Consider the following 27,352-nt stretch of genomic DNA (forward strand, 5'->3'; position numbering starts at 1 on the left):
GAAAATGTATTATATTGTGATGCAAAAACCACAGTGCATATTGCATTAACATGATCCTTTATGAGATTATGATTTAACCTAACTCTGGGAGAGAGGAGCGCAGCTACAAACTGAGTAAGATAAATCTGTGATTGTTTTATTAACAGGTGGATGTTGGAAAGACAGGCTGTCTGGATTTTGGAGACCTGGCTGGAGGCAGTGTTAAGGCCCTGCCACTTAAACTGGTGAACAGGACTCGTGCCACTGTGCCTATTCGGCTAGTTATCAGTGCGGTTAGTGAGGTTTTGTGTTTGCCTGTTACAAGTAACTAGTACCTGTTACTATGATCTGTAGAATTAAGTGTTCAGTATTATTTGACATGTTTTGGCCCCATCATAGTTTGATGTTTAAACACAATGTGACACGTTTTCTTTTTCAGAATGCCTCTGCCTGGCATTGCTTCAGCTTCTCCAAGAGCCCTGTGGCTATGATTGCAGATAAATCTCTCCATTCTGGTGCGAGTTTAACGCCTGTTTCTGCTCCATCAGTCATAAACCATGTGTTGCATTCTAGCTTTGGAGATGTAAGTGTGTTTGAATCTACCGCTCAGCTTAAAGTGTAAAAATACTGTACATTGATTTTGGAGTTTTGCTTTTTGCTTTCTTGGCTGGTTTCTCTTATTTACAGTATATTTTTGTATAAGGGTATGTCATAAACGTGGAACTAACAACTGACTGATGGATAGTGCTACAATGATCCATACTAAGTCCTTTTTTTCCTGTTTCTAGAATCCAGACAGCTTTATGGTGTGGGTAAATTTTAATGCACCTCAGAGGTTCAGCACCGGCTCAGGTACTGGTATGATGTCATTTTAGTTAAAACGGTATAAATTCCTTAGTTTACATGAATTGATTTAAATTGCAACTATGCTGTTCAGGGTGTTTGTATGTTTGAAACGGCTGTATCATGTGATGCAGGTGAATTAGGTCCACCAGATGAATACAGTGCTCGTGTGGATCTTGAGGTGGACAGCCCTGGACCTAGTCATGTGATCCAAAGTATTGCCCTCAAGGCGAGGTCTGGCATAGCCAGAGTATATGCCCCCAAGGACATGCAGGTGAGAAATGGAAGCTTACATGGGGTACTATGACACCCCTTGATTTTTACAGGAAAAATCACTGTATTTATCTGACATCTCAATTTCAACCTTGTCAACATTTGGATGCAGTATATTGTGTAGTAGATCTGTTAGCTGATCGTCCTCATATTGCCACTTGCTCTCCATTGCTAATGGTACATTTGGTAGAATGAATGGCAGTGTTCCTGTCTCAATACTCAAATCTCTCAAGCCCATCCCAGCCCGACATGTAATCCAGTTAACTCTAGCGCTGGGTGGTGTGTCATCTGTACTGGTATACTGTGGTGTTGACATACAGTGATAATCATTTTCAGTTTTAGTGATATTTTTAGTGATATACTTGTTGTATAATGGACAGTATTTTCATGATAAATGCCCATGGTGTCATCCTTATTGCTCAGCGGTTTATTTGAGCGTTTTGAATTGTGTTCTGTATGTTTTATTCATGATATCCAGGACCTGACAGTTAACTGCAGTGTTTGTAATTTACTGGGAGCTACAGGTTGTTTTGAAAAAGCAGTTTAAAAATCCACAAAAAGTGTAAGTCTTTCCTTTTTGGAAATGTACTTTCTGTCTAGGTAATGTTTACAATAGTGTGTGAGGTCCTCCTGCATGTGTTTTTTTTTTAAAAAACAAAACAGTCCAGTCAAAACTACTGTCAGGTTAGTAAGGCATTTTTTTACATTGAGGAGCAGCCCCCAGGAAGCGTGGGTTTATAAAATTAGGTTGAAATGTTGAATTTCATCAATACTGGCTGGTATTAGTTCATTTTGTCATACTTCATATTGTGAAGGGACAGTTGCATTATTTCAAAGATGATTTTGTATGGTGTTTATCATTTGTTTTCATTAAGCTATCATGACTTTCCTTACATTTATTTGCTTTTAACTGGTTTTTACAGACAGTTTGTCTTAAGACTCCGTTGGGTGAGACAGCTAAGCAGACTTTGCCCCTGAAGAATGCAGGCAACATTGATGTCCAGCTCAGGCTGAAGGTACTGTTTCCTTTTGTAGTGTTTGAACACATATCTGTTAATTTAGCTAAAGCTCAGTTTAAAAAGACTTGCAATAGATGGCAGTACAGATGCTATTTTAGATTGACACTGTGCTGGATAAAGTGCTGGGTTTAGTGTGTTCTTCACAGTGATAGGAGTCATGTGGATTTACTTTGTTTTAAAGAGTAATGACGGGGACGACTGCTTCACGGTGAAACCAGAGGAAATGCTCTTACGAACTGGAGAGGAGAAGAGCATTGTTGTCACTTTCACTGCCCAGGGAAGCCTTAAGTATAGAGAGAGGTATGACCGTATTCAGTTTTAGTACATTAATGCTGTTGGCACAACATAGACTACATATAGACAATAGTCTTCAGTGCCCTAACAGAATATGCATTTTTTTTATTCTCTCAGTGTGCTGACGATACTTGTGCTGCCCAGCGGGCCACAGTTCGAGGTTGTCCTGAAGGGAGAAGTGGTCCAGGGGAAATCTGGGAATGTCACATCTGCAATGGGCTCAGTGCCCTATGGCGATGTACCACCCATCCTCTCCAACAAGCAGTTCATGGCTTGGGGAGGAGTCACTTTGGGCAGGGCTGTGTAAGTATACCAGTTTCACACAAAGCTGTATGCACACCAACAAAGATTTCTGCTAATCTGTAAACAGATGTGAATTTGCACAGAAAACCCAAAATATGGAAACGTTGAAATATTTCTTTGTGTTGCAGGCAGCAAAAGTTGGTCTTGAAGAACAATTCTCCCACGACATCACAGCAGCTACGCCTTCACATCAGAGGTCAGGATCAGGACTGCTTTCAGGTTAGTTGCATTTTAAAATTACACTGACGTGTGGTGTGATTAGCTCAATTTGTGTGTGTGTGTGTGTGTGTTTTAGTTGGCTTAGTGATGTGTGTTGTGGCATTGCTAGGCATGTCTGTCTTTAATCACCTCCTCTCTCAGCTGCAGAGCTCTTTTGGCCCTGATGAGCGGTTGACTCGGAACAGAGAGCTATTAATCAAACCCAAAGAGAACATGACTGTTCACCTTCTCTTTGCACCCACTCGTGTTGCTTCCATGCTGGCCAAGCTTGAGATCAAACAATCTGCTGTGCGACCTTCTCAGCCTGGAGTCAAATTCACTGTAGGTACTTCTTGCAAAAAATAAAAAAAAAACTGTTTGAGATCAGTTACTCCTATTTGCTTTAAACCTTAGATTGCTAATGTTCATAGAATATAGTTTTAAATGTCAAACTGTGGAGGATTATTTAATGCATTTAAGGATGGGCCTTCAAGGCCCAGTCATACTAGTGTTTTCCAGCAAATTAGTTTCAGTGGAATTCGCTGTGAGCTACATTGCCTTTAAAACTTTCAGCTCAAATAAATTTTACATTACGTTTGATAAACGCCCCTCTGCCGCTTACCACATCAGTTATCCACCCTTTTTCCACAGATCACTGTGTTGTTGCGAATATATAATTATCTAATATAAATATATTCAGATTTGTGTTTGTACTGTTTATGGTAGGTGAGTTAGCCAGCTTGCTAACTGCCATGTTAGCTCCCTAGCTAACTGTAGCTGTACCCAAGTCACTCCACTGTTGCCTGTTATCTACATTTTTTGCTACGGATCTGCTGTATTATACTCCCTTGATAATTTTGTTCATATTTGTTTATGGTTAGTGAGTTAGCTAGCTTGCTAACTGCACTAACATGAAGGAATTTTTATTTTTGTCTGCAACTTTTCAGTCCTGCCTTGATCACATTGGTCACATCAATGCAAACTGCAAATATCTAGTGTGACTGCAGCTTTAAGCATTCTACATCTTCATCATTGACAATGGTAACATGTCTGAATCATCAAATGCACATTCTTACATGACATCACCCTCCCCTTTTAAGATCCCTCTGTCTGGCTATGGTGGCACGAGTAATGTCATTCTGGAGGATTTGAGGAAGCGCTCTGATGGCTATGTGGCAACACTAAGCGGTATTCAGGCAGGCCGTGTCAGCAAGCTGTGTGTGTGCGTGCGGAACACAGGCTCTCGAGCAGCGTTTGTAAGAGCAGTGGCCTACAGTAACCTGGAGAAGCGAACAGTTATGGAGTCTACAGTTATCAGCCTGTCACCATCACAGTTTGTACTGAAGGAAAGGACTCAAGAGGTGAGTTGACTTGAAAAAGAGTGTTCCTCACTGTGTGTTTTGAAGGTATGTTATAAAAGGAATGACTGACTTGTAACTTTTTTAGAAAGTGTTGATTACAGCATAGCGTTTCTTAGGCCTCTGATAACCCAGCAGCCTGTGTCTATTGGCTGTACTGTTTTTCCAAGTACTTTTTCTGAGCACCCTAAACCAAGTGTTGTGTTGAATTTATTATTTGTAAGGACAGTGTACTGTTTTGGTTTGACCAGCATTTAGGACTAAAATGTCCCCTTTCTAACTTTTAAAGGTGTGTGTGTGTGTGTGTGTGTGTGTGTGTGTGTGTGTGTGTGTGTGTGTGTGTGTGTGTTTTATGCTTGCAGGTTATTACAGTGGTGATGAAGGCCTCATGTAGGGAGCAGGCTCTCTGCCAGTCACACACTGCGCTCCTTGCCACTGTCTGCCTTTTCTGTGGAGATGAGGTCTCTCGCCAGCAGTTCAGGAAGTCAGTTACAGTTTTTTGTTTACTTTCTTTAGAGAGATGACAAATGGTCTCCTAGATGAGCTTTTTAGAATGAATATCCCTGACGTTACTTTAAGTTTGAAATTGAGGTGTTTAAGGATATTCAGTCAGAGAAACTTAGTTTGTCATCATGTGACTCCCCTCCTAATGAGTCCCTCCCTTCTTTAAAATATTCTCTTGAATACTGTTAAAACATTATTTCCATGATGGTGATAAAACTGTGTTCATCATTGACTCCCCCATTCAGATTATTGCGCATCAAACCTGAGGCAGGAAAAAAATTGTTGTCTGAAAACAGCTTGCTGAAGAACATCTCGTTTGATGAGCCTTTCCTTGGAGAGGAACTGGTTCAGGAATGTAAGGCATGCTATGTACTGATTTCTTTATTGTCCAAGGAATGATGGTCAAAGCTGCATTGTTCACATCCTAATTCATAAAGAATACCATGTAAAATAAATAACGACCCCATGTTTTCATTGGTCTTTATCTAGCATATGACCTTCCCCAGAGACCTAATGAGGGTCATATTTTCTATGGCAACATGAGTAAGGTTATTCTATCACTGCTGGGCACGGTGGAAGCATCTGACTCGGGAGAGAGTGACCATGTCGAAATTGTCCGGCCGTCTCAGCGCCATGCTCCAGACACGGACAGGTAACAGCTCTGTTTTTTGTTTCCAAAGGAAATGTAATTGACAGGAACAGTGAGTGCATGACACCACAAGTGATACACAATATCATTACTGTAGTACATGGTTAAAAGAAAAAGGTGGATATTCGCAATATGCCCTTCAGTCAGGTGAAGAAGTCCTGTGTGTTTTGTAGAGATTGCATCAATCCTATACTAAATGTCTGTATTGTGGCGATAAGCCTGTCATGATCATATTTTGGCTCACGATTAATTGTAATATAAATAACTGTCATTAACTTTTTTTTTCCCCATTTTATGCAACTGTTAACATTCAAGCCTACAGCCTCCAAAACATCTGATTAGCCATCTTGCTTCCTAGTTGTTGATACTTAACAAATTTTAGGTTGTACTGATGTAAAATGATATACTGCACAGTGGCGTGCATGCAAACACAGAAAATGCCAACAGTTAGACAGTTATGTGTAGAGTCAGGTTAAGCTTGCATATTTGTATGTAATAATTGTGACAGGCCTACGTGACAGCATCAGAAGAAAATGCTGGATTGGATATCGGAAGGACAAAAAATCTTGTAACAAATCGACCCTGAAATACCATATGCTCATGTACAGTGGCACCCAATATTATTCAGCCCCCACTGACACTGTAAGGATTTACAAAATCAGGCTTTTATGAAGACCCACACAAAAACTACCTGTCTATATCAGTTGAGTGACCTATTCAGATTAATAGTGAAAATGTATGATGTCATATTTCTAAGTAAAAGGATAATTTCCTAATACAGCCATGTCAAAATTGTTCAGCCTCTATGTAATATTGCTGGTTCTTAAATTACTGCTACTCTACAAGGCTACAAAATTGAGCTAAAACACAATTAAGCCGTTGGGAACTCAGCTGTGATGAATGTATAAATCCCACCCATGCATGTGTTCAAACTTAGCAGCAAACATGGCAAAAGAAATAAGCTCTCACAAAAGCTAAGAGAATACATTATTTCAATTCACCAAAAAGGCAATGGCTATAAGAACATATCACAGACACTTCAAGTTCCAAGAGACACAGTTGGAGGTATCATACCTAAGTTTAAAACGGTACAGCAGCAAACCTGCCTGGGTGTGGAAGAAAGAGCACAATTTCACCAAGAGGAATTAGCCACACAACACTTCTGACCAAAAAGCACATCAAAATTGACTTGAATATGCAAGAAGGAATTTGGACAGGCTTGTGGAGTTTTGGAAGACAAATAATTATAATTTAATAGAGTGATAAAACTAAATTAGAACTGTATGTACTCATGGATTAGTGGCATTTCTAGTATAAGAAAAGCAAAGTATATAACAAAAAGAATACTATCCCCACAGTGAAGCCTTGAGGTGGGACAGTCCTGTTGTGGGGGTCTTTCGCACTGCAGGAACTGGCAGTCTTGCTCATTTGACTGGTGTCATGGATTTGTTGAAATACCAGCCCATTTTGGAGAAGAATATGATGTCTTCATTGTATAAATTGAAGCTTAGTGATCATTGGACTTTCCAGCAAGAATGATAACAAGCATACATCCAAGTCAACCAAAGCGTGGTTCAGGGATTGGTCCTAGAATGTCCTTGACTGGCCATCTCAATCCTTGGGTTTTTGAAAATCTTTGGTGGGATTTAAAGAAAGCCATGGTGGCACAGAAACAGAAGAATATCAAGGAGCTGGAAGGTTTTGCACATTAGGAATAGGGAAAGATTGTAAAAGATATTTCTGAAGCTTATGAGCACCTACCAGAAGTGTTTATCGGAGTTTATAAAGTGTAAAGGATGCACCCTAAAATACTTTGGAGGTTAAATAGTTTTGCATATGAACATTGTGGAGAGAATGATTTTTCATTTGAACTCTTTGCAGTAAATTCAACTTTGTTTTCAAAATCACTTGAACATGTAGTAATAAACCTTCTTTGACTTGGTTTGATAGATGTTTGAAGAATTTTATTTAAATTACCAAATTGCCTTGCACTTTGAGGGGGTTGAATAATTTTGCATGCAACTGTAGCTAACATGACATGATTCAGTGTACATTTTCTTGTGGGGTAGTAGAGTGAGTAGTTGGGGCAGCTTAAGTGAAGTGCTTCAATTAAATATTTTTCATTTTAAAGCTTAGTGGTTTTTAAGAAGAAATATTAGTTCAGTATCAGCAGATAAATAAGGTTTCAAAATATTTGTTGGAATCAGAAAAGGAAAGGTGGTATATTGTTTTGAAACCTCCTGCTACTGGGTAGCATTTCCCAGTGGTAGTTATAATTAAACTGTTTAACGTTACCTTTAGTGGTTTGGGGACACCAGAGCGTCACTTCAGTAACGTCTCCCTGGACGTCCTACCAGTGAAGGGGCCTCCCTTGCGTGTCTCAGAACCTGTGCTGAAACAAACTGAGCCTCCTGTGGGAAACACCTGGAGCATCCATCCTGAGCAGCTGGTGCTCACTGCACCCACCATCAGTGAGTCTTGCAAGCTTTACTACACACATCCCACTGACAGCTTTAGAAAAACTGTTTTATTCAATTTGTTTCAGTACACTTGAACAAAACAAGAACTATGCTTTAAAATCATGTTGATGTAAAGTGGTTAAGGTGCAAGTGACCATCATTAGAAATGTAGTGTAGTGCAGAACAGTGTGCATAATAAATCAGTATCATTAAGACTGTGTGTGTGTGTGTGTGTGTGTGTGTATTGTAGTGTAGTGTAATTTGTAATGCTTCCACTTTTGTAGTTTACATCGTCTTGTATTTGTTAATACCTATAGATGGTGTAGCAGATACCAGGCATGTGAAGATTGCAAATCGTTCAAATCGTGAGCTGAGCTTTGAGCTGTCCTGGCCTGCCCACTGTCTGACCATTACGCCTCAACATGGAGTCATTGAGCCCCAGTATGTGTGCTCTCTTATAGTATGGAAATATTTATTTTGATAAATTGCTTTACAGTGTCACAGTATGGTTTTCTGAGCATATTGTGGATATCGTCAGTACTTAAAAACTAAAGAACTGCAAGATTTGTTATAAACAGAGCTTAATTAGTCCTTTTAAGTTGGACTTGGATTAGCACAATGTGTGAAACACTGAATAAAAATAATTTGTATGCTTAGCTTTGTTTTTTTGTTTTTGTTTTTTGAAATCTGACAACTGATTTTTTGTTTTTCAGATATCAGAAAATGTATATATTGTGACAAATTGTGTGTTCTGCAAATATTTTGAAATATCCTTTTAGGGCATATCGCCCACCGCTACTTTCATAAGTAGCTACACCCATACATATACACAGATTCAAACCATAATATAAAGCCTGTACTAACATCTTTTTTTCCCTTCTTATCCCACCTTCTCTAGGAGTCACTTGCAAATTCTCATCAGCCCTAATCCCTCATTGGCTACCAAAACCTCCATGCTTCCTTGGACTGGCCAGATCTATGTCCAGTGTGAAAGTCAGCAGAAGGTATCCATACACTCTCAAATTAGGCTAAGAAAAAAATGTTTTCTTTTTCTTTTCCCTGTGCATTTTTTAATATAGTGGCTGTACATAGACAGCATCTCAGCATCTTTGAATGGTGACTGGTGGAAACAGATGGCAGCCTGGTATTGTAGTAGAATAATTAATCTAACGAAAGGATAGTCATGAATTGAGGGGGGAAAAAACTGAACTACCGCGTTATCTACTGCTGCCTTTACTGGTGCTTTGCAGTTCATCAGAGTGCAGATACGTCAGGATCTGGCTATGGATGTCTCCACTGCTAGCCCATCTACAGACAAGTCACTGTGCCCCCTGCTCCCCCAGGCTGAGACCCCTGTAGGCCCAGGGGTCAGAGCCCAGAATAGCAGCCCTCAGCACCAGGTGGCAATAAAGAACCGCACTCTCATCTTTCCCTTAACCCTTTCTGGAGAATCTTCAGGTAACACATCATCACCAGGACCTGCTTTAACAGTATATGTAATATTTAAATACTTGATAATTACATAAATTCATGTACATCTCAGGTAATGTCGGGTAATTGTGTTCAGGGAGATGCAGTCAAGGTCTGCATAATTGTCACACTTGTTTCAGTTTAAGGTATTTTATTTTTCATATGCTTCATAAAAAGGCACCACAGTCAAGTGATAACATTTAAAGTGACTGTCTTGAATAACACTGCTAACATCAAGTTGTCTGATCTCATCAGTGCTAAAGAGGATCAGAAAGAGAATAAAGTCCACTTTAAAATCTGGTTACATTGTAGACACCAACGAGCACTGAGACCATTTGCAGCTAGGTTAGTTTTTGGTTTGATTTTGCAGATGTTAACCTTCATGTAACAGCCACCAGAGAAATGAAACATCTTTTGAACTTGTGTGACTGCGTTCTTTATGCCATACGTCTTAACAAGGAAAGGAAAACTGGTATTTTATTGTTTTCTGATTCATGAAGGTCTGAATGTAGATATTGCCTTAGGATATAGCCACTTAAAGTTGCTTGCTCATAATTTGAACAGTCCTTAGCAAGAGGAAAATTTATGTTTTTTTTTTTTTTTTTTTAAATCCCCTGCCCAGAATGTTATCTAGAGGTAGAGAACAGTGGGGAAGAAGTGAGGTGGTACCTTTCTTCTTTTGCACCTCCATATGTAAAGGTATGTATGTATGTATGTATGTATGTTTTGTTTTGTTTTGTTTTGTTTCGTTTTCCACCCTCCCTCTTTTCACTTCAGTGTGTGTGTGTGTGTGTGTGTGTGAGAGAATTCTTCTGTTAATTTTAATTTCGGACTGGTCACTTTTGTTTGCCTTAGGGTGTAGATGGTAGTGGAGATGTCTATCGTGCGACGTATTCGGCATTCAGATTTGAGAGAGTGTCTGGCACACTGGGGGTCAAAGAAAAAATGCAGGTGAGGATTGAAAAATAAGAAAACCATTGCAATTCGAACACACGTAGCACTGTACCCCTTTCCATATAGGTGTTTTTTTGTTGTTGTTTGTTTTTTTTTTTTGTTTTGTTTTTTTGTTTTTTGGTAGCATTTTATCTGTTTAGTACACTTAGCATCAGCTGGCTCTCATTAAGGGCATCGTGAGCATGTAAGCGAAGAGGGAAGAGTGAGCTCGCTACTTTGCTTCCCGTCACTGCTGCAACTCCGCAGCCTGACCACTGAGATCAAACTTCAAGCGTAGTACAGTGGTTTGCCGTGGAACAGGAGGCTGGGCTCAGGTGCTGCCACTCTTGGCTGTCCTTATCCTTGTGCTGCCACTCGTGGCTGTCGTTCTCCTACTGCCATCTTTCACTGCCCCTTAGTCAGTCATTGGGTTGGGGCACCGCCTTCCGACCAGCTCTTGCAAATGTCGGTGGTGCCCAGGAGTCAGGCACCTGGCCAGATATATGTAAAGTAATAATTTCTACTGTTTATTTACCTTTGATAATTTTTTGCTTTTGTATTTGCTTTTGTTTTCCAGGTACCAGTAACGTTCCTTCCACGGGATGGGGGAGAGTACGCTCAGTTTTGGGATCTGGAGTGTCACCCAGTGTCCAAACCACAGTGCAAGAGTTGCATCCGATTTCAGCTCTGTGGCACGGTGAGATGTTATTTACGTTGGACAAATCACTGTACGTCCACTCTAGGTTTGATTTAAATTTCTCTAGCTCTAGTTTTCTGCAGCTGTGTAACATGGACATGGAACCTCATGTATCATTATTTGTGGTGGGTTAATTTTGAATATAGTTAAATTGATGTTGCAGTGTTTATTTTGTACTGACTGGAATTGTGTTTGGTTTTTGCAGGGCAAAAAAGCAGGTACAGGGCTCAACCATAAAGAAGACTGTACATTAGTGCGAACAGAAACTAATGTGAAGAGCAAGAAGAAAGTGGAGTCTCTGGGCTCTAAGACTGGGTAATAGTGCTACTGATGATGTAGTTTAAACTAAGTTAGCAAGCTAAAGCGAGTTTTAAAGCCACGTTTTTGTTTTTCAGTATTGCATTCAAATAATTCCTCCTCTGCCTGCATGCTGTCTTGTCATAAGCTAACATGCGAAGCATTTAAATACACCCACTCCTCCACGCATTGTTCTTCTTAATTTCCCCATCCAAGTGCGGAACCCTCCAGGAGAGGAGTTTATGCCCCTCAGAGCCTCTACACATTTCCTGCCACACGTGTGGGCGAGGTCAGCACCTTGAAGGTTAACTTCCGCAACAACTCTTCCAATGCGCATGAGGTGAGTGGATAACAGGCTCTAGGCTTTTCGCACAGTGACAAAAACATGAAGAAATGTAGCAGATGATGTTTTTGAACAGAGTAATCTTGCATCTTGTGAGGTTTTTCTAACATTGGATGCGCATATCACTTATTGGCTAGCTGATCACCACTGCATGGTAATTTATTGACCTGCATTGTGTGAGTGAATATCGTCCCTGCTACTGAATGTCATTGATATCAAGCTTCTCTAATTGACTTGCAGCTGAGATTCTTAAGTCCTACAGAGCCTTTCTACATCAAGCATTCCAAATATTCCCTAAGGTGAGTTAGTTAGTCTTTGTTCTCCTCTCTATATTTGTGCTTATTGTTTTCTGTTATTATTGTCATACACTGTTATCCACCCTTTTACCTTCTGAAGGGTGTAGATAATTAGTTTAGTTGCACAGTGTACAGCGGTTTTGCAGTTGTGATTCAGTGTGTCATGTCATTTCCTGCTGCCAAATGCGTGGTGTGAGGGCTCGTAACACTTAAAGTGGACCATCAGGTCAGCTGCAGGTATACAAGTGCAGGCTGTGTATGTGTGTATCTGTGCTTCGGAGTGCATGGAACTTTTCATGCATGCATTGGAATTGTATTGATTTTACTGCAGTGATCTCATAACATCAGTGTAGTTTTGTGCTGTAACATGTCAGGTATTAGGGCCCAACCGATATATTGGTAAGCCGATCGTAAGTGCTTTTTTGGTTGCTGCCACAATTTGAGTTATGTCTCCTGATGAGAATGGGAAAAACCTTAGATAATTATCACTGGGCAGCTAAGTAGAAGGGGAACAGAAACCAAGTGCACAAAGCATTTTGGGATGTACCACCACCAGGGTTACAATATATTTTTAAGACTGAGTTTCTGTTGTTGAATTGAGTTTAAGATGTTTGATAATTGAGAACTGAAATATTGTAGCATACAATTAAAATCTAAAATATATATTTAAAATTAAATTGGCTGATATCAGTTATCAGACTTTTTATACCTCTAAAACCTGTCTGCCACAATTTTTATTTTCAATTTTCGGTTAGGCCCTAGTCAGTATATGGTCTAAAATTGTTTTTGTTTTTGAAAAGATTGTTTTGTTAGTTTTTTTTTTTTTGAAAAATTCCATACTTTGAATTGGATCATTACTTCATCATTATGTTATCGTTATAGATCATCACCCACATTAATAAGTCCTTTTATTGTATGTTTGACATGACAGTGACCCTGAATCTGTCTGTTCATCAGGTCGCAACATTACATCAACCTGCCTGTGCAGTTCGAGCCAGCTGCAGTAGGCCAGTTCTCCAGTTTGCTGCTCGTTCAGACAGACACAGACGTTAAACTGGCCATAGAGCTCGCAGGAGAAGGCTTACCTTGAGCCAGCCTTCTTTGAGGCTGACTCTTTTAGCACTCTGTCCTGGCTCACTTCCAGTGGAGGTTGGTGTGAGGCATAAAGTGTTATGAAGGAAATTTTATGACTGAATGTAAAGTAATGGTACCTTTGAGCAAAAACGCTTTGTCTCTTAGATGTACAAAAAGATTTGAGTTCAGGATAGACAGAGTAGATTATAAGCTTTCATATTGCTCAGACTCTTATCACCCAGTGGGCCTGAGGGAAAAGCACCTCTTCTAACATTAGCATTAATTAGGCTACTGGATTTATCCAGGCTCTGTGATGCCCCCAAGTGGCCTTGACAACCTATACAGGTATTTTAGATTCAGGACTGGCACGGATTTTGCATAACACTCATCACTGAAACAAAGCAGTTTGTCTTAAATTTGAGACTCAAAACTTCACCTGTTGAAGACTGTGTATTTTGTACAACACTGTGGATGTATTTTTGTGTTATTTATTTTAAAATCACTGTTCTTAATGAAATAAAGATTCATTCATACTGATTGCTTAGATTTTATTTTCACTGCTCTAAAAGGAATTTGTATCTGCTTGGTATCCAACTGAACTTTCTGTTAACTGAACAACCATCCTGTTATAAGGATTTCAGTGGAATGGTTCTTTAGAGGAATTCAAATGACAGATAGATATTTCCCAGGAAAGCAAACACGAGTATAGTGCATATTTAGTTGTATTTTATTTAGAATTACATTTTCTTTTACAGTTAATAGACATGTTCACATAGGAAAAGAAAAAGCTTAGAGAAACTAGCTGATTGTTATGACACAAGACCCCAATTTCATTTCTTTGGGGTTGGTAACGTATTCAATTTACTAGTTGTAATATATGGCAGCATATTAGTTTAGTGTTATCATTATTCAGGCTGTAAGACAACGGTCATCAACAGAAAAATAACATCTTCAGAATGTTAACTTAAAATGTCTCAACAGTGCAAGTATGCCATACAACACAATATCTGTACATGTATTAAGAAAAAAAAAACCAAAACTTTATACTGATCATATTATTGTCTAGACTAGAGTGTAAAGCACCTTTTTACTGAAAACTACAGGAGGGTATGCTAATGTCCGTGCTATGCTCCATCTCAAAACCTTTTAATGCAGTGTTCTCAAACTCAATTAGTTTATTCTAAAGTTGATTCAAATGTGTTGAACAAAGAAAACACTAAATCATGCACTGCTGCGCCCCATCCTTGGATTTGCAGCTGTATGAATGATCTTTTAGTGCAGAATTCAAATCCAGACCTTAAATCCATTAAATCTGGTCCTGGATTGTGTAGTCACTGGTGGTTAGCTGGACTGTTGATGTAATTGGCCACCTACTGTCATTACCTATTAGTGATTACAAAATCCAGGATGGGAAACTAGTCAGGACCCAGATTTGAGGACCCCTGTTTAGTGATTCTTGAAATGTCATTTTAAATAGCTCTCACAGTGTGTGCAGTTTGTCCAGAAAAACAATTAACTGGAGTTTAAACATCACCAACCCAATTCATCTTTTGGCCCATAACAGCAGTGTAATTATACCTTCCAACTTCTAATCAGCTTGTTTAACGAGGATAATGAGCAGACACACGGGTAGAGTCAGTAGCCACGCACACAGTTGAATGGTAGATGCAGCGCTGTAGTTGCAGAGGCGACTGCTACAGCATGTGACTGCAGTGCCGTCTCCTTTAACGTCCGGTGAGACACTGCTTGCAGCTATAGTGCACAGTCGAGAAACGGAGCACTGCTTCACAATGGCTTTCTTATCTCCTGGAGAGAGCAAGGAGCCACAATTTTTTTCTTTTATTCAATCTTTTATATAATGCAGAAGCTTTATCATAAGCATCTAGTGTATCTTCCGTCCTCTTCTTCCACCACTGGACCTATAGCTTTTTTTTCCTCTCTCAAACTCATTTCCGGAAGAAATTCTAATAGATTGTTTATCTGTGCAAGCCATGAAAATAAGCAGCATGTACACTCTTTAAAATTTGTTCTTCAAGGGTTCTTAAGAGAGTGATTCTATTTAGAACCACGAGTTCTATATAGAACCATTACATGCTTAAATGTGGTTATTTATTTATTTATTTTTTCCATGGTGAAATGGTCCTTCATGTTGATGGAGAATGTGTTGGATATGGTTCTATATAGAACCTTTTTGAAAATGGTATAAAAAGGGTTCTTCTATTGTCACAATGTCAAACTTGTATTGAACCATATAAAATATGTTCTTTATCAATCTGAAGAACCATTTCACCATGTAAAGAACCATTTAAACATGAAATACAAAAGGGAGCCATTCCGTTTCTACTAAAGAACCCTTGAAGAACCATCTCTTTTAAAAGAGAGAAGATATTTATAAAAGCCTAAATGCTAAGTAGTATAGTTTTGTTCCACAACTTAATCTACAATACATGATTGTATAATTAAAGGTTTTGGATGGGGAAACGATGGAGATAACATCTTCATAGTTTTTTATTGGTAAACTAGAGTAGGAGCATGTACTACAGTGAGTTTCATAGTTCCTTCCATCTGTCGTTTTGCATAGTCATATTTTTGGAAAATCACCAGTCTTACCTGATATGCTCACAGTGGTCATGCAGGTGTCCAGAGGAGCCTGGCAGTCCTCAGAGTTGTGGTTGCAGTGCTCATTAGAGACTGTGGAACTGCATACATAACACTTAAGAGTGTTTACTGAAATACACAGAGATCATTTGGATATCAGTGAAACATGCACTGTAAAAGAACAGTGCAGAAGTTGGTTTGAGGACTTTTTCAGGTTTAAATTGATGTAAAATATTGTTCTTCTATTTATTTTGCTTTGCATTGCATCGTTTCATTCAAAGTATTTATTTGAGTTTAATAAAACATGTTACATTGCTTGTTATCAGATGAAGTAATTTTTTAGGTTGACCTGACAAAGTGTTCTGTATCATCCAATCACTTATTTTTAATAACTTAAAACTTTTTGGGGGTGTAAATACATGCATCAATACATGCAGTGATAACTACCGAAAGATCATAAAGTATAGCTAACTTGTATTCTATAATGCTAATGATGCTGACTACAGTAAAGCTATTAGATGTCTAGTTTACAAGAAGTCTAAATTTATTGCTGGCTCTAGATCTTTTTTTTGGGACTCTCAATAGGAGCTTTTGCTGACAATAGGCAAAACAACTATCCAAATACTTCTAAGTTTTCTTCTGTTTAATTGTTAGACATAAAGAAAACTAAACTGATCTGAAGAATTGGAGTCTTAGAGAATAGAAAGCCAATACCTGAGTGCACAGATAAGAAGAAAAACAGCAGTCCAGAAAGGGTCCCCATGCTTCTCTAGCAACGTGTGTGTCGGTATCAGACAGAAATGGACTGTCTCTCTTTGGACAACCACCCAGTAGACGTTCCTTCACATTTCCTGAATGGCATAAGCCATCCCAGCTGCCATTCCCTCATGCTTTTGGCCTGTTATCACAACAAGACAATCACATTCTCACAGGACAACTGTCACTGGCCGCTGTGGCACACACGCAGTGCATTGTATGTACAGACATCAGTGTAGACTTCTGGGCTCCCTGCTCTATGAATAAGCCATTCAGTTAGAAAAGCACCAAGCTTGTTTTAACATATGTATTTACTCACAGGCAGTCATTTTAATTGATACAAACATAAACTGAAGTGACTGGAGGATAAAAGACTAATTAGTATTAAGTCACTATTATATGAGTGAGTCAGAACAGTCATTACTTTGTGTAATATTCTGTTCCTTCATCAAACTGCAGTCTGTTTTAAGATGGGGTTAAAACTTGAAATGATCACCTTCACTCAGCCATGTGCTTTTTCTATTACCCGACAACAAAAATGACTTTTTTTTTCTTCTTTACGAAGTCAATTGTTCAGTTTCAGTTAAAATTCAATAAAATAAAGATATGCTTTGTCAGACATAATGATGAAAGGAGTAGTTTGGTAAAAAATTCAATTTTACAGAATTTTCCATTTACTGTAGATGCAGCCAAGACATGTTTGGAATCCAAGTTTTGATGCTTCTTTAGTTTAGAGCTGGAACTGCGAGGCTAAGATTGCTAACAAACACTGGAAGTCAACAGTCACCCGAATCTTTTTCAGTGAGTACACCCCCAGACCTTCTTTCCACCTTTTTAAACCATATCCAGGCCTTCATTAAGTTCTTGCAGACTTGTTGTTATAGTTTAGAACACAGTATTACCTACTGTAACTTATAAAAATAGCTGCTCACTGTGGACAGCCTTTTTAGACATCAGGGTCTGTATTCAAATACTACTGCAGGAGTAGGAGTGCTGATCTAGAATGAGTTTTTGTGGCATGACCATCATAAATGCAGAGGAATCTGATCCAAGATTAGTCCTCTAATTTACAACTATTTTGTGAACACCATTCCAGGTGTTTTCTGAAATGACTGCTGCAGCGGTGAAGATTTAATTTTTATAGTTCACACTAATTCGTACTGACATCAGCATCAGCAAGTCTGTGCCACTTTAATAAAGGCCTGGGTGCAGTGTGATTGGGTTGAGAGAAGTTTTGAGGAAGTATTTACAAAAAATATTTGGGTGACTACTGACTTATAGTGCTTGTTAGCAACATTAGACTTGCAGCTCCAGTTTTAAACTAAAGACGCAAAATCTGGACACCAAAGATGCCTTGGCTGATTGACTTCATTCAGGATAAGCAGAAAATTGTGTAAATTAGATTTTTTTTTTTTCTGCTGTTGAAATACTGAGAAAACTCCATTGAAATAAACCAGATGGTATATAAACTGGCATTTAAAACACTTTCATACAGTACAGTACTAAAGCATGTCTTGCCTTATAGGTAAAGGTACAATACAATTTTTTGTTTTCTAACCCCCTGGCCCCCCACCCCAAGACTTCTGTACAGTACATACATTGGCATCTACCTCGGTGATGAATCTGTCTCCAGTAACAAACACTGGAGCAGTTTAAGTCACAGGGGATAACTGCAGACAAAGACTGCGTCTGTCCATTGAGCTGGAAACTGAAAGCCTCTTGCAGTTCAATTCTCATGCAACTGTACAGATGAGAATAAACAGCATTATTATACTGCTGTGGGCTGCGCACTATACATTTATTGAACTGAAGTAGGTTAAGTGGTGATTCATGACTTTGGCACTATTATGCACCCTGGCTAGATTTATGAGAAGCCATTTTCATTTTGTGTTGACAGTAGCAAAATAATTGTGTACATCATGAAGATCACTGTAGTGTACGTAATAATATTTCAGTCTTTGCATACAGCAGCAGGCAAGGCCTTATAAGTTGACAGTGTCTAGAGAAATTCACAGGTTAATTAGGCCTAAATGTAGATATGAACAATTAAGTATCTTCTGTTGGGTTGTAGAATGCCCTGCAGGCAGAAGGAGGTAAAGTAAGCCTGAACTCCAGTTTTGTTCAGTAGAAGACTTTCATGCAGTGGAGCTGCAGTAAGATTTGAGTAGTTGTGGGCTTTTGAGCTGTAGAACATAAACTTTTAGTAGACTGTAGACTGCAAACTACAGAAAGATTCAGGTCTAGCAGCCATTGGGACAGATGGTTTTCAGGTATGTTCCATATTCACACTCAGGCTGAGTGTGCAGCTCCTTAGAATAGCATGCATGCAGCTTCAGCTCTTCCTATGCTTCTTCTGATGCACTCAGTCCTCATGTGCTTTTCCTTTAGGTTTCTTTCTGTGTGATGCCCCATAGTCCCGACCTCGAGATTTGTTCAAAGGGTAAATCCTGAAAAGGATGTAAGAAATAACGACTACTGACTCAATATGTATGATCTTGTCAAAGTGGAATACGAAGGAATAAGTAAAATGGTCACTAAGTTCAATAAAAATGACAAATTATATTTAATACTATATTAATATTACACATTAATGTTCATATTAAAATGTCAAAGCATACTACCAGATAACGCACAAATAATTACACAAAGATGGCCAAATTGTAATATCAGTGAACACTAGGGGTGGGTGATAGGGTAAAAATGTGATATCGCAATACTTCAAGACAATATCTTGTATACAAAAAGTATAACAAAAGACAGTTTGGAACGGGAAAAAACAGCAACATTTAAAAAACACTATCAAAAACGGAGTACAATGGTTTTTATTCAATGTTTTGCATACCGTGCTGCACTAAATGCAATTAAACATAACTAGTTATTATATTAACGAAAAATACAGTCATATTGTTGACCCCTAGTGAACACTTCATCAGTGAACAAAATGTTAAAACTGTTTTAAATTGTTTTCTATGTTTTCTTCTCTGGTTTAATAAGATACACACCTGCGCTGGTAGAGGTAGATGAGGAAGACAACGTCATCTCTGAAACAAGCCAACTGATGGGGGCCAGGAGTAGTTATAACTCCACTAAATACATCGCTTATGAATGTGTTCAACCCCTGGAAATGTATATAAGAGAGAAGTGTTAACAGTCTTGTCTTGTCTTTTTTTTTAATTTTCTTAACCCAAAGCTTTTTGAAGGTCTGTAATGTCCAGCGTGGAGTTTATTAAAAGCAAAAAGTTAAACTCACCTTGTAGAGTAATACTGACATCGGAAGATGGACAACTGATTTTAACTGGAAAGAAACACAAAAGAGGTACGGTACTTGATATTTAGTAAATTTAGACATGAGTTCTATTAAAATAAATATTAAATTGATTTAAGAACAAACCTTATAATTAACATATAACTGAGGAACCATAGATAGGAATCCAAACGCATAAACTCCTAATTGAAAAAGATAAAAACCAGTCACTGATTTGACACTGCCAAACTAAGAGGGAAAGCCTCAGTAAGAAAACTCTCATGAATTTTAAGTTCATACCACTGACGAGACTGTTGATGATCCAAAAGTACCAACTACTAGGAATATGAGGGAAAAAATAAAGTGTTACTACAAAAATGACAAATGTAATAATGCTATCAAAAATAAAATGACTGTCAGCAAAAGTATTACCTTTTATTCTTGAGATATAAGAATGAGTACATGGCCCCGCTGATGCACAGCGGATACAATAAATATGACAGGAATTTCATTGCCTGAGGAAGAAAACAGAAATGTTACTCAAAGTTTTTTTTTCTTCACTTTTTTGTCACAGCTTTTCAGTGACAGGATTTCAGTACCTTGGAATCATGTTCTTCTGTTGCTCGCTCCATCTCATATTCTCTCTCATCCTAAAGTGAACACACAAAGTAAGCTGCAAGAATAACCCCATAAGTGCACGCAGGCAGCTCTGCCTACCTAATCTGTAAGAGTAGCAAATCTGATACAGCATATCAACTAGTCACTACTCCAAAAGGATGCTGACAATTAAAATGACCCATAGTATTATTAAAGCTATTAGTCAAAAAAAGAATCACAAAAAAAAATCACATGCATACTGATTATTAGAAGAACTTACTTTAAAACTAGGCTGAATTGCAAAGACTCTGCTGACTTTCCAAAGCTAAAGACATGAGAAAGAACGGTTTAGTATAAGCAACGATTTAATGAAGGTATTTGGCATTTAAAAGACAAATCTGTTTCTGTACCTCAATTAAAGTAGCAATTCCCATGGGGATGAGGGTGAGCCAGCTGGTTTGCTCTTCTAGCAGATGGAGGAATATCACAACAGTGCTGAAACACCTCCAGATCACTGAAGAAACAAACACACGAGTACAGGGACCAGTTTTGAAATTTGCAAAACATCCAGACTGCCATTTACATTGGCTGTCAAATGTTTTCTTTCATGACATGCAAGTTAAATGCAATGTTAAAGACTGACCAGGTTTATTTTGAGGAAAAAGAATGTTACAGAAATATCTGATAGTAACTTAAAAAAAAACTTAAAAAAACAAAAACCAATACTGAAATTCATGACTCACTCTAGCTAATGTTGTAGATTCATCTCACCTGATCGCCTGGAGATGCCAGCTAAACTTTTCTTCCCTCGCCAGAAACTCACATCATTTTTGAAAGCAAACACTTCAAATGAGAGCTGCAAAATATTGCAAGGCCTAGTTAATTAAAATAGCACTATGAATATCCACAGTTATACATTTTATAGGTGCAATTTGTAAAGATATTTATATGACAATTTATAGTGAGACCAAAGAAACAATCTTACATGGAATGCAGGCACCAGGATGGACAAAGCCAAAATGTGAAGGCCAGTTTCAACAAACATGGCTTTAATTTCATCAAGGTTCTGCTCAGAAAATCCTGAAAGGGGATAAATATTAAGCAATATATTATATGACTAAACAATAAATGAAGCTGATGACTAATAAAACAGTGGAACACTATGTACTGAAACGCTATTAAAACCAAACATAAAAGATTTGATGCTGAATTAATATCAACTGTAAAATATCACAACATTGTAAGTGACTTACCAAAATGTTTGAGTGAGTATATCACAGCTTGGATGTGGATCCATATTCTGAATTTCCGAAGAGTTATTGTATCGTATGATATAGTGAGTGGGACGGCTTTTGTAGTGCTGTTTATCTCCTTCACAAGAATCGCATTAAATGCGTGAAATTAGAATAAAGTTTGATAACTATTCTGTGACCCATTTTCAATACAAGAAACAAAGTAATTTTACATACGATTAGGTCCTTTAGTCTGCTTCTCATTTCATCAACGAGTAAAAGTGGAAGATATATTTTCTTTTTCTCCTTCTTACCATCTTCAACTCTATTAAAAAACAAAAAGATGGAATCATGTTATATCACTTAACCCAAATAGTTTCATAACTGACATTTAGGATTTGACTATAGTGTACAATTCCATGTAAACGGTTAATCTACATTATATTTTAAAGTTAGTACACACTTGCTCATTAAGTTTCTTCTGAAATCGAAGGCATTAATAGGGAGTTTGTCCCCTCTTTACTGCAGCAGTAGACTCTACTCTTCTGTGAAGGCTTTACACTAGATGTTTGAACATTGCTGTGAGGATTTGATTGCATTTAGCCACAAGAACATAAGTGAGGTCAGATACTGATGTTGGACGATTACTTGTGGATCACAAAAGCCACTCTAACTGATCCCAAAGGTATTGGAAGAAGCGCTGAGAATGCAGTACTACTGCTCCACAGCCCAGTGCTGGGAGGCTTTATACCCCTCTAGCCGACAGTTGGCACTGAGACATGGTGACTTTAGGCTCAGATGCAGCTGCTTCAGAGCATCACATTCTATTGATAATATTTTTCTATGGAAATTATACAAGCTGTGTCTGCTCAATTTAACAGCAATGGGGCACCTTATAGTATCTGAATTTACTAATTAGAAGGGGTGTCTGAAATATAGTGTAAGGAACTCACATTTTCATGTATCTCCGCAGGTCACTGGGTACTGCAGCATTATTAAAAGTGAAGTCCTCCGTCATCATGTTTAGAGTAATGCGTGATTTCCAGTATAAAACAGGCCTTTGGTTTCCTGTCCCCTGGAGCCAACAGAGAAAGGGTTTAGTACCACTGACATAATATTAGTCTTAATTATTCAGCATCAACATCAGTTTCAGCTCAGTTAAAGCTGCACTATGTAAGATTTAAAAGAAGTAGTATTACTCAGTCAGAAGAAAATAAACATGCTAAAATATGGTGTGTGTGCTGCTGTGAGTCACTCTGTAAAGCCTGATATAATCATTTAAAAATCAAAGGCGCCAGGTCATATTTGGTGGACATTTTTTGGACCATGTCATGAGTCTTTATGTATAAATGTCACACGCGTGATCTCAAAAAGAAGGCCTGGTGTGATGTTTTCATCCTAAATGCAAAATCAACATTATACTAATGAAGATATGATGACAATAACAGATAATTCACTTACATCTGCAGAAAACATGCTATTCACCAAGTTTTGACCGAGTTCTCTTTGTATACCCTTTCAACATGCTCACAATCATCAGATTCACCCACTCAGAGAAGGGGTCCGAAATACAACCAACGCCGCAAGATGTTCTTTTGCATGTTGCATGCAATTATACATTTCCACCAGAGAGGTCTCTAAATCCCCAAAACATACATAGAGTAACTTTAAGGATTTTCATTGTCTGTAATAACATAGGTTTTCTGTCTCACAAGAATGCCAACATGTATAGCATTAGATCAAACTGTATTCGATCCACAGTGTGTACTGTCTCATGAAATTAATATGCATGACACCCCTACGACACAATTTTACAAATGTACTTTGTTAGATTGTTTATTTTCATATTGAGGCCTTCTGCAGAATCGGCCAGAATTATGATAACAATTAACAATTAATATGTTATACAGCTCTACTTCTATGTGTAACAAAGCAAGCCTCATGTATCAAATTTGTGTCAAACAGCAATGAAGCCTCGGTTAACATCACAAATATACTACAGTTTTACCTTCTCAGAGTCTCTAGCAGAGCTGACACTGCCCACAGGAGGAAGAGGAAGCATCTGAGAGGTGAGGCGGGCCACGAGTCGCACATGTTTACTATCCTTCCATGGAGATACTCCACTCTTGTGCACAAACACCACAGCATGGAGGGTCCCGTTCTTATGGGTCAGTTCAGGCAAAGACACGCTGACCTTCCTGTTTCCAGGAAATGGTAAACAGCAATGTATCATGAAACATGCAATATGGAGAGGAGGCCTTCTTCAGAGTATAAAGTGGTCGATTTCATCTAATAATCTCTCAGGCCCACGCAAAAATAGTTAAAATGGAATTCAATTGATTTTTCAAAACCTCTGCATTATTGAATGGTTAAGATGTAAACAAAGTCATTCAGAGTGGTTTGATGTGTAATACTCTATTCTAGAGAAACTTAGAGTCAGAATTGTTCACAGTAGTGGTGACAGGAACCAGACAACCATCTCTTTCCCTCACAAATCACAAGAAAAGGTTATGAACATACATAAAATACAATAAGTGGATAAGCACCACATATATATACACAAACACACAAACCACCTCTACAGTCGTGCGCTAATAACGAATCTTAAAAAATTTGGTTTAATGAATATTCTTTTACCACTTCATTGGATGGGCTTGGGATCAATCTGCACCAGATGATACTGTGGCCAGCTTCACAGACACACACTCACTGAATAATCTCATAAGGTTGATGTTAGCTTCTTATTTGAATGTGTATTTCACCTTAAATAGTTCAGCAATTACACGCTAGCATGCGTACAAACATCTGAACGCAACTGCTATATCATTTAAGGTGGAACGGGAAATGAGAAAAAGAAGCTAACTTCAACTTCATCTGATCTCTATCATTGTATAAGAATCAATCAGCAAGCTAGGCCTGTATCTTAGTGGGCCACTGGTTGAACAGATATACACTTGGATGTAACATTAATCTTTTGCGTGAGCATTCTTGTACTTACATGTGTGAGATTATACATTAGCTCACAGTAACTGGCCCACTAGAAATTCTCCCGTCTCTCCCGATTACCTGCTCTGGAATTGGTGGAGGGATACATGCAGGGTGTTCTGAGGCAAACTTTTTTTATCTTTTTCAAATGTACCATTATCAACATCACATATAAGACTCAGACCTCATGTGTAGGGTCACGAGTCATTCTGGATAGTTAATGAAATGGCTATATTTGTGTTGTAGTCATCAGGACCCCTGGTTCCTATTACCACCACTGTAAAGAAATAGGAGGTGGTACATTTCTCCACATTGATCAATATTACTTAAAACCACTCTGAATGACAAATTACCTCTCAACTACTGAACTATGAAGAGATTTTGGAACATTGGTGGAATTATACTTTAATGTCTCAGATTTTCAGACTTCAAGATCTAGTATGCTTGTTGTCTAATTATTATTATTATTATAATTGTTGTTGTTGTTGTTGTTGTTGTTATAAAACACACAGAATCATTCATTCAATCAAGTGTTGGCATGATATGAATGAATTGCTCGAATATCCATCCTAGAGCAACCTAAAACACCCGAGTGTTCTTGCATTTACTTACGAGGAGTAACTTGCCTTTCAAGCTTGGAATGAATTTCGAATTTGTCCACTCTGAGCAGGAGGTTGTGTGCAGCCTCGTCACTGGGGTCCAGGCTCGAATACATGCTGAGCTTTTAAATTCAGAAAAATGGGCTTACATTATAAGACACGCAATAGCTTAACAAATACAAAAATGAACTGATCCGCTGCTTGTCTGAGTGTCTGTAATATTCCCTCACCTGCAGTCGAGGTTTGCCGCTGAGGTAAGATGTAACGCAGTCATCTCCTTTTGCTGGGTCACACGGTTTCGTGTGCACGAAGCCATAAATGGCCCAGCACGTATGGAGCACATAGACGACCAACACCCCAAATATCACTTTCGTGTAAGACATCTTAAACTGAGACCCATTCTTGGGCTTGGAATAGCACGAAGGAAACATTTTTGTTTCAAGAAAAATGAAACAAAACCTGCGCAGGATCTTACAAAACGGTCCTCAAACGCTGAGATCTAACCGCGTAGCATCACTGGCTCCCTACCAGCTTCAGCTGATTCTCTCTCTGGAGACGAAGAGCGTCCATTTGGAGCCCAGCATCACTGATCCGAGTAGCAGAGCAGCACTGAACTGCACTTACACTCAGTGACAGGAGGGCGTCTCCACCACTGCGCCCAGCCTGCACGCAGCGCACTGCAGAAACGCCTGCAACAAAGAATATATCACTAAATCTCACTCACGACCAGCTTCTTTAAATATCTTATTCACGGACATGTCGTTAGATAATCAGTGTGTCTGATAATCACGTCTAGCTGTTTCCAGTTTATCTGGGCGGACAGCTCCGTTTCTGGGGCCCCTGTAGTCCGGAGATTACGGTCTTTCCAGCTCAGTACAGTTCAGCGCACCACGCGTTAACCCGTTAAAGTCTCTGTCTGAAATTTTACATTTCCTTTGGTCATGTTCTCTGAGCTTATAGCCAAGCACAAATATGGAGAACTCGATTAAAACATACAGCTAAGAAGTGAGTTTATCACTTAACTTTTCAAATAAAAAAAAGTCTCTTGGTCAAATGGGACTTTTATTTAAATAAAAAAAAAACAACAAAAAAATCTAATTTTATTGTGAATACAAGTATGGAAATGATGTAATAAAAAACTGCTAGATTGCATACCATTAGCATTCATACTAACCAATAGCATGTTTTACTCAGTAGCAGTAATGCTAACCAATCAGTACTCAGTAGTAGTAATGCTGACCAATCCACACTCAGTAGAAGTAATGCTAACCAATCAGCCCTAAGTATCAGCAATGCCAACAAATCAGTACTCAGTAGTAGTCATGCCAACCAATCAGTACTCAGTAGCAGTAATGCCAGACAATCAGCACTCATGCTAACCAATCAGCACTCAGTAGCAGTAATGCCAACCAATCGGCACTCAGTAGCAGTAATGCCAACCAATCAGCAGTCGTGCCGACCACTCAGTACTCAGTTGCAATAATGCTAACCAGTCAGCACTCAGTAGCAGTAACGTAATTAGAGTAAATTAAGCTCAACAGCTAAAAACTGAAAAGCTAAAATAGTTTCAAATCACTTGCCCAGAACCTTCCTTTAATTTTAGAAAGCAGAAGAATGAATTTCACTAAAAAAGCAAAGAAATCTTACCTATATATTTCCTTTTTTCTACAGCAAACAGGTTTTGGGCAGCAGGACGCTGGCACAGAGAACTTGTAGAGAGGGGAATTACCACTCTGCAATGTCTTCCGGGTTTCTCAAACGCTAGAGGGCACTCCCGAGCGAGTCCAAAATGAATGGGTTGATCATAGTTTATAAATGCATTTTTAATGTAAACAAGCTCTGGCTGGCATTACTGCTAGTGAGTGCTGATTGGTTGGCGAGCGGAGCAGTTCATTGGCTGTTCGCGCTCACAGACGTCATGAACGTACATGAGGTGCCGTTTTAAACTCCTATAACTCGAGTTTAAAACCTCTTAAAAATATAACAGCAGTGTTAAAATGTTTTTGCTACTCTGTGTTCGGGAAATGGATGCATCCTTTTACATTAAAAATGTTTAAGCATTTATAAACTACGATTTTGCTCAAATGCCCCTTCTTAACTCATTCATTTTGGACTCACTCGGGAGCGCCCTCTAGCGTTTGAGAAACCCGGAGGACATTACAGAGTGGTAATTCTCTCTCTACAAGTTCTTTGGTAATGCTAGCGTACTACTACTCTAAACGTATTGTTAAAAAATTAATAAGAAAACATTACAGGCAAATATTTTTAGTGAAATACATTCTTCTTATTTCTAAAATTAATCAAGGTCCTGAACAAATGTTTAAAAACTATTTTAACTTAATAACTTTTAAC

General features: G+C 38.5%; 3 protein-coding genes across 4 annotated transcripts in view; 1 reads left to right on the forward strand and 2 right to left on the reverse strand.

Annotated features, from left to right (window-relative positions):
* The window catches only part of cep192 (centrosomal protein 192), a 31,056-nt gene extending 17,538 nt beyond the window's left edge, over positions 1-13,518 (forward strand). The window contains 24 exon segments of the mRNA XM_036585207.1: positions 147-272; positions 419-562; positions 768-831; positions 957-1,096; positions 2,019-2,111; positions 2,296-2,414; positions 2,526-2,711; positions 2,840-2,930; positions 3,072-3,251; positions 4,010-4,270; positions 4,630-4,751; positions 5,017-5,126; positions 5,261-5,423; positions 7,722-7,891; positions 8,197-8,320; positions 8,778-8,883; positions 9,130-9,337; positions 9,972-10,048; positions 10,205-10,300; positions 10,860-10,979; positions 11,185-11,294; positions 11,493-11,616; positions 11,860-11,918; positions 12,873-13,518. Of these exon segments, the coding sequence (XP_036441100.1) occupies positions 147-272; positions 419-562; positions 768-831; positions 957-1,096; positions 2,019-2,111; positions 2,296-2,414; positions 2,526-2,711; positions 2,840-2,930; positions 3,072-3,251; positions 4,010-4,270; positions 4,630-4,751; positions 5,017-5,126; positions 5,261-5,423; positions 7,722-7,891; positions 8,197-8,320; positions 8,778-8,883; positions 9,130-9,337; positions 9,972-10,048; positions 10,205-10,300; positions 10,860-10,979; positions 11,185-11,294; positions 11,493-11,616; positions 11,860-11,918; positions 12,873-13,005 (3,126 nt within the window). The 3' untranslated portion in view covers positions 13,006-13,518.
* A 201-nt stretch (positions 13,519-13,719) lies between these two features.
* LOC118818102 (prostate stem cell antigen-like) lies at positions 13,720-18,064 on the reverse strand. 2 transcript variants are annotated; one of them, XM_036585242.1, is made up of 4 exons: positions 17,954-18,064; positions 16,302-16,485; positions 15,600-15,716; positions 13,720-14,795 (listed from the first exon to the last, which is right to left on the reverse strand). In XM_036585242.1, exons 2-4 carry the CDS (start codon positions 16,348-16,350, stop codon positions 14,578-14,580), a joined length of 384 nt encoding a protein of 127 aa, XP_036441135.1. In that variant the 5' UTR covers positions 16,351-16,485; positions 17,954-18,064; the 3' UTR covers positions 13,720-14,577. The 2 variants fall into 2 exon arrangements, with proteins under 2 accessions (XP_036441135.1, XP_036441127.1); XM_036585234.1 differs by lacking the exon at positions 17,954-18,064 and having other exon boundaries at positions 16,302-16,816.
* Positions 18,065-18,123: 59 nt separating this feature from the next.
* LOC118818093 (cleft lip and palate transmembrane protein 1-like protein) lies at positions 18,124-25,673 on the reverse strand. The gene is made up of 17 exons (XM_036585221.1): positions 25,231-25,673; positions 25,028-25,122; positions 23,425-23,614; positions 22,370-22,491; positions 21,654-21,741; positions 21,438-21,555; positions 21,170-21,264; positions 20,956-21,040; positions 20,595-20,698; positions 20,465-20,509; positions 20,187-20,237; positions 20,020-20,102; positions 19,888-19,925; positions 19,735-19,790; positions 19,594-19,638; positions 19,346-19,461; positions 18,124-18,790 (listed from the first exon to the last, which is right to left on the reverse strand). The coding sequence occupies exons 1-17, from the start codon at positions 25,429-25,431 to the stop codon at positions 18,706-18,708; spliced, it is 1,617 nt and encodes a 538-aa protein (XP_036441114.1). The 5' UTR covers positions 25,432-25,673; the 3' UTR covers positions 18,124-18,705.
* Between the last annotated feature and the right edge of the window lie 1,679 nt (positions 25,674-27,352).

Source organism: Colossoma macropomum, unplaced genomic scaffold, assembly GCF_904425465.1.
Source record: "Colossoma macropomum unplaced genomic scaffold, Colossoma_macropomum, whole genome shotgun sequence".
In the NCBI taxonomy this organism is placed as follows: domain Eukaryota; kingdom Metazoa; phylum Chordata; class Actinopteri; order Characiformes; family Serrasalmidae; genus Colossoma; species Colossoma macropomum.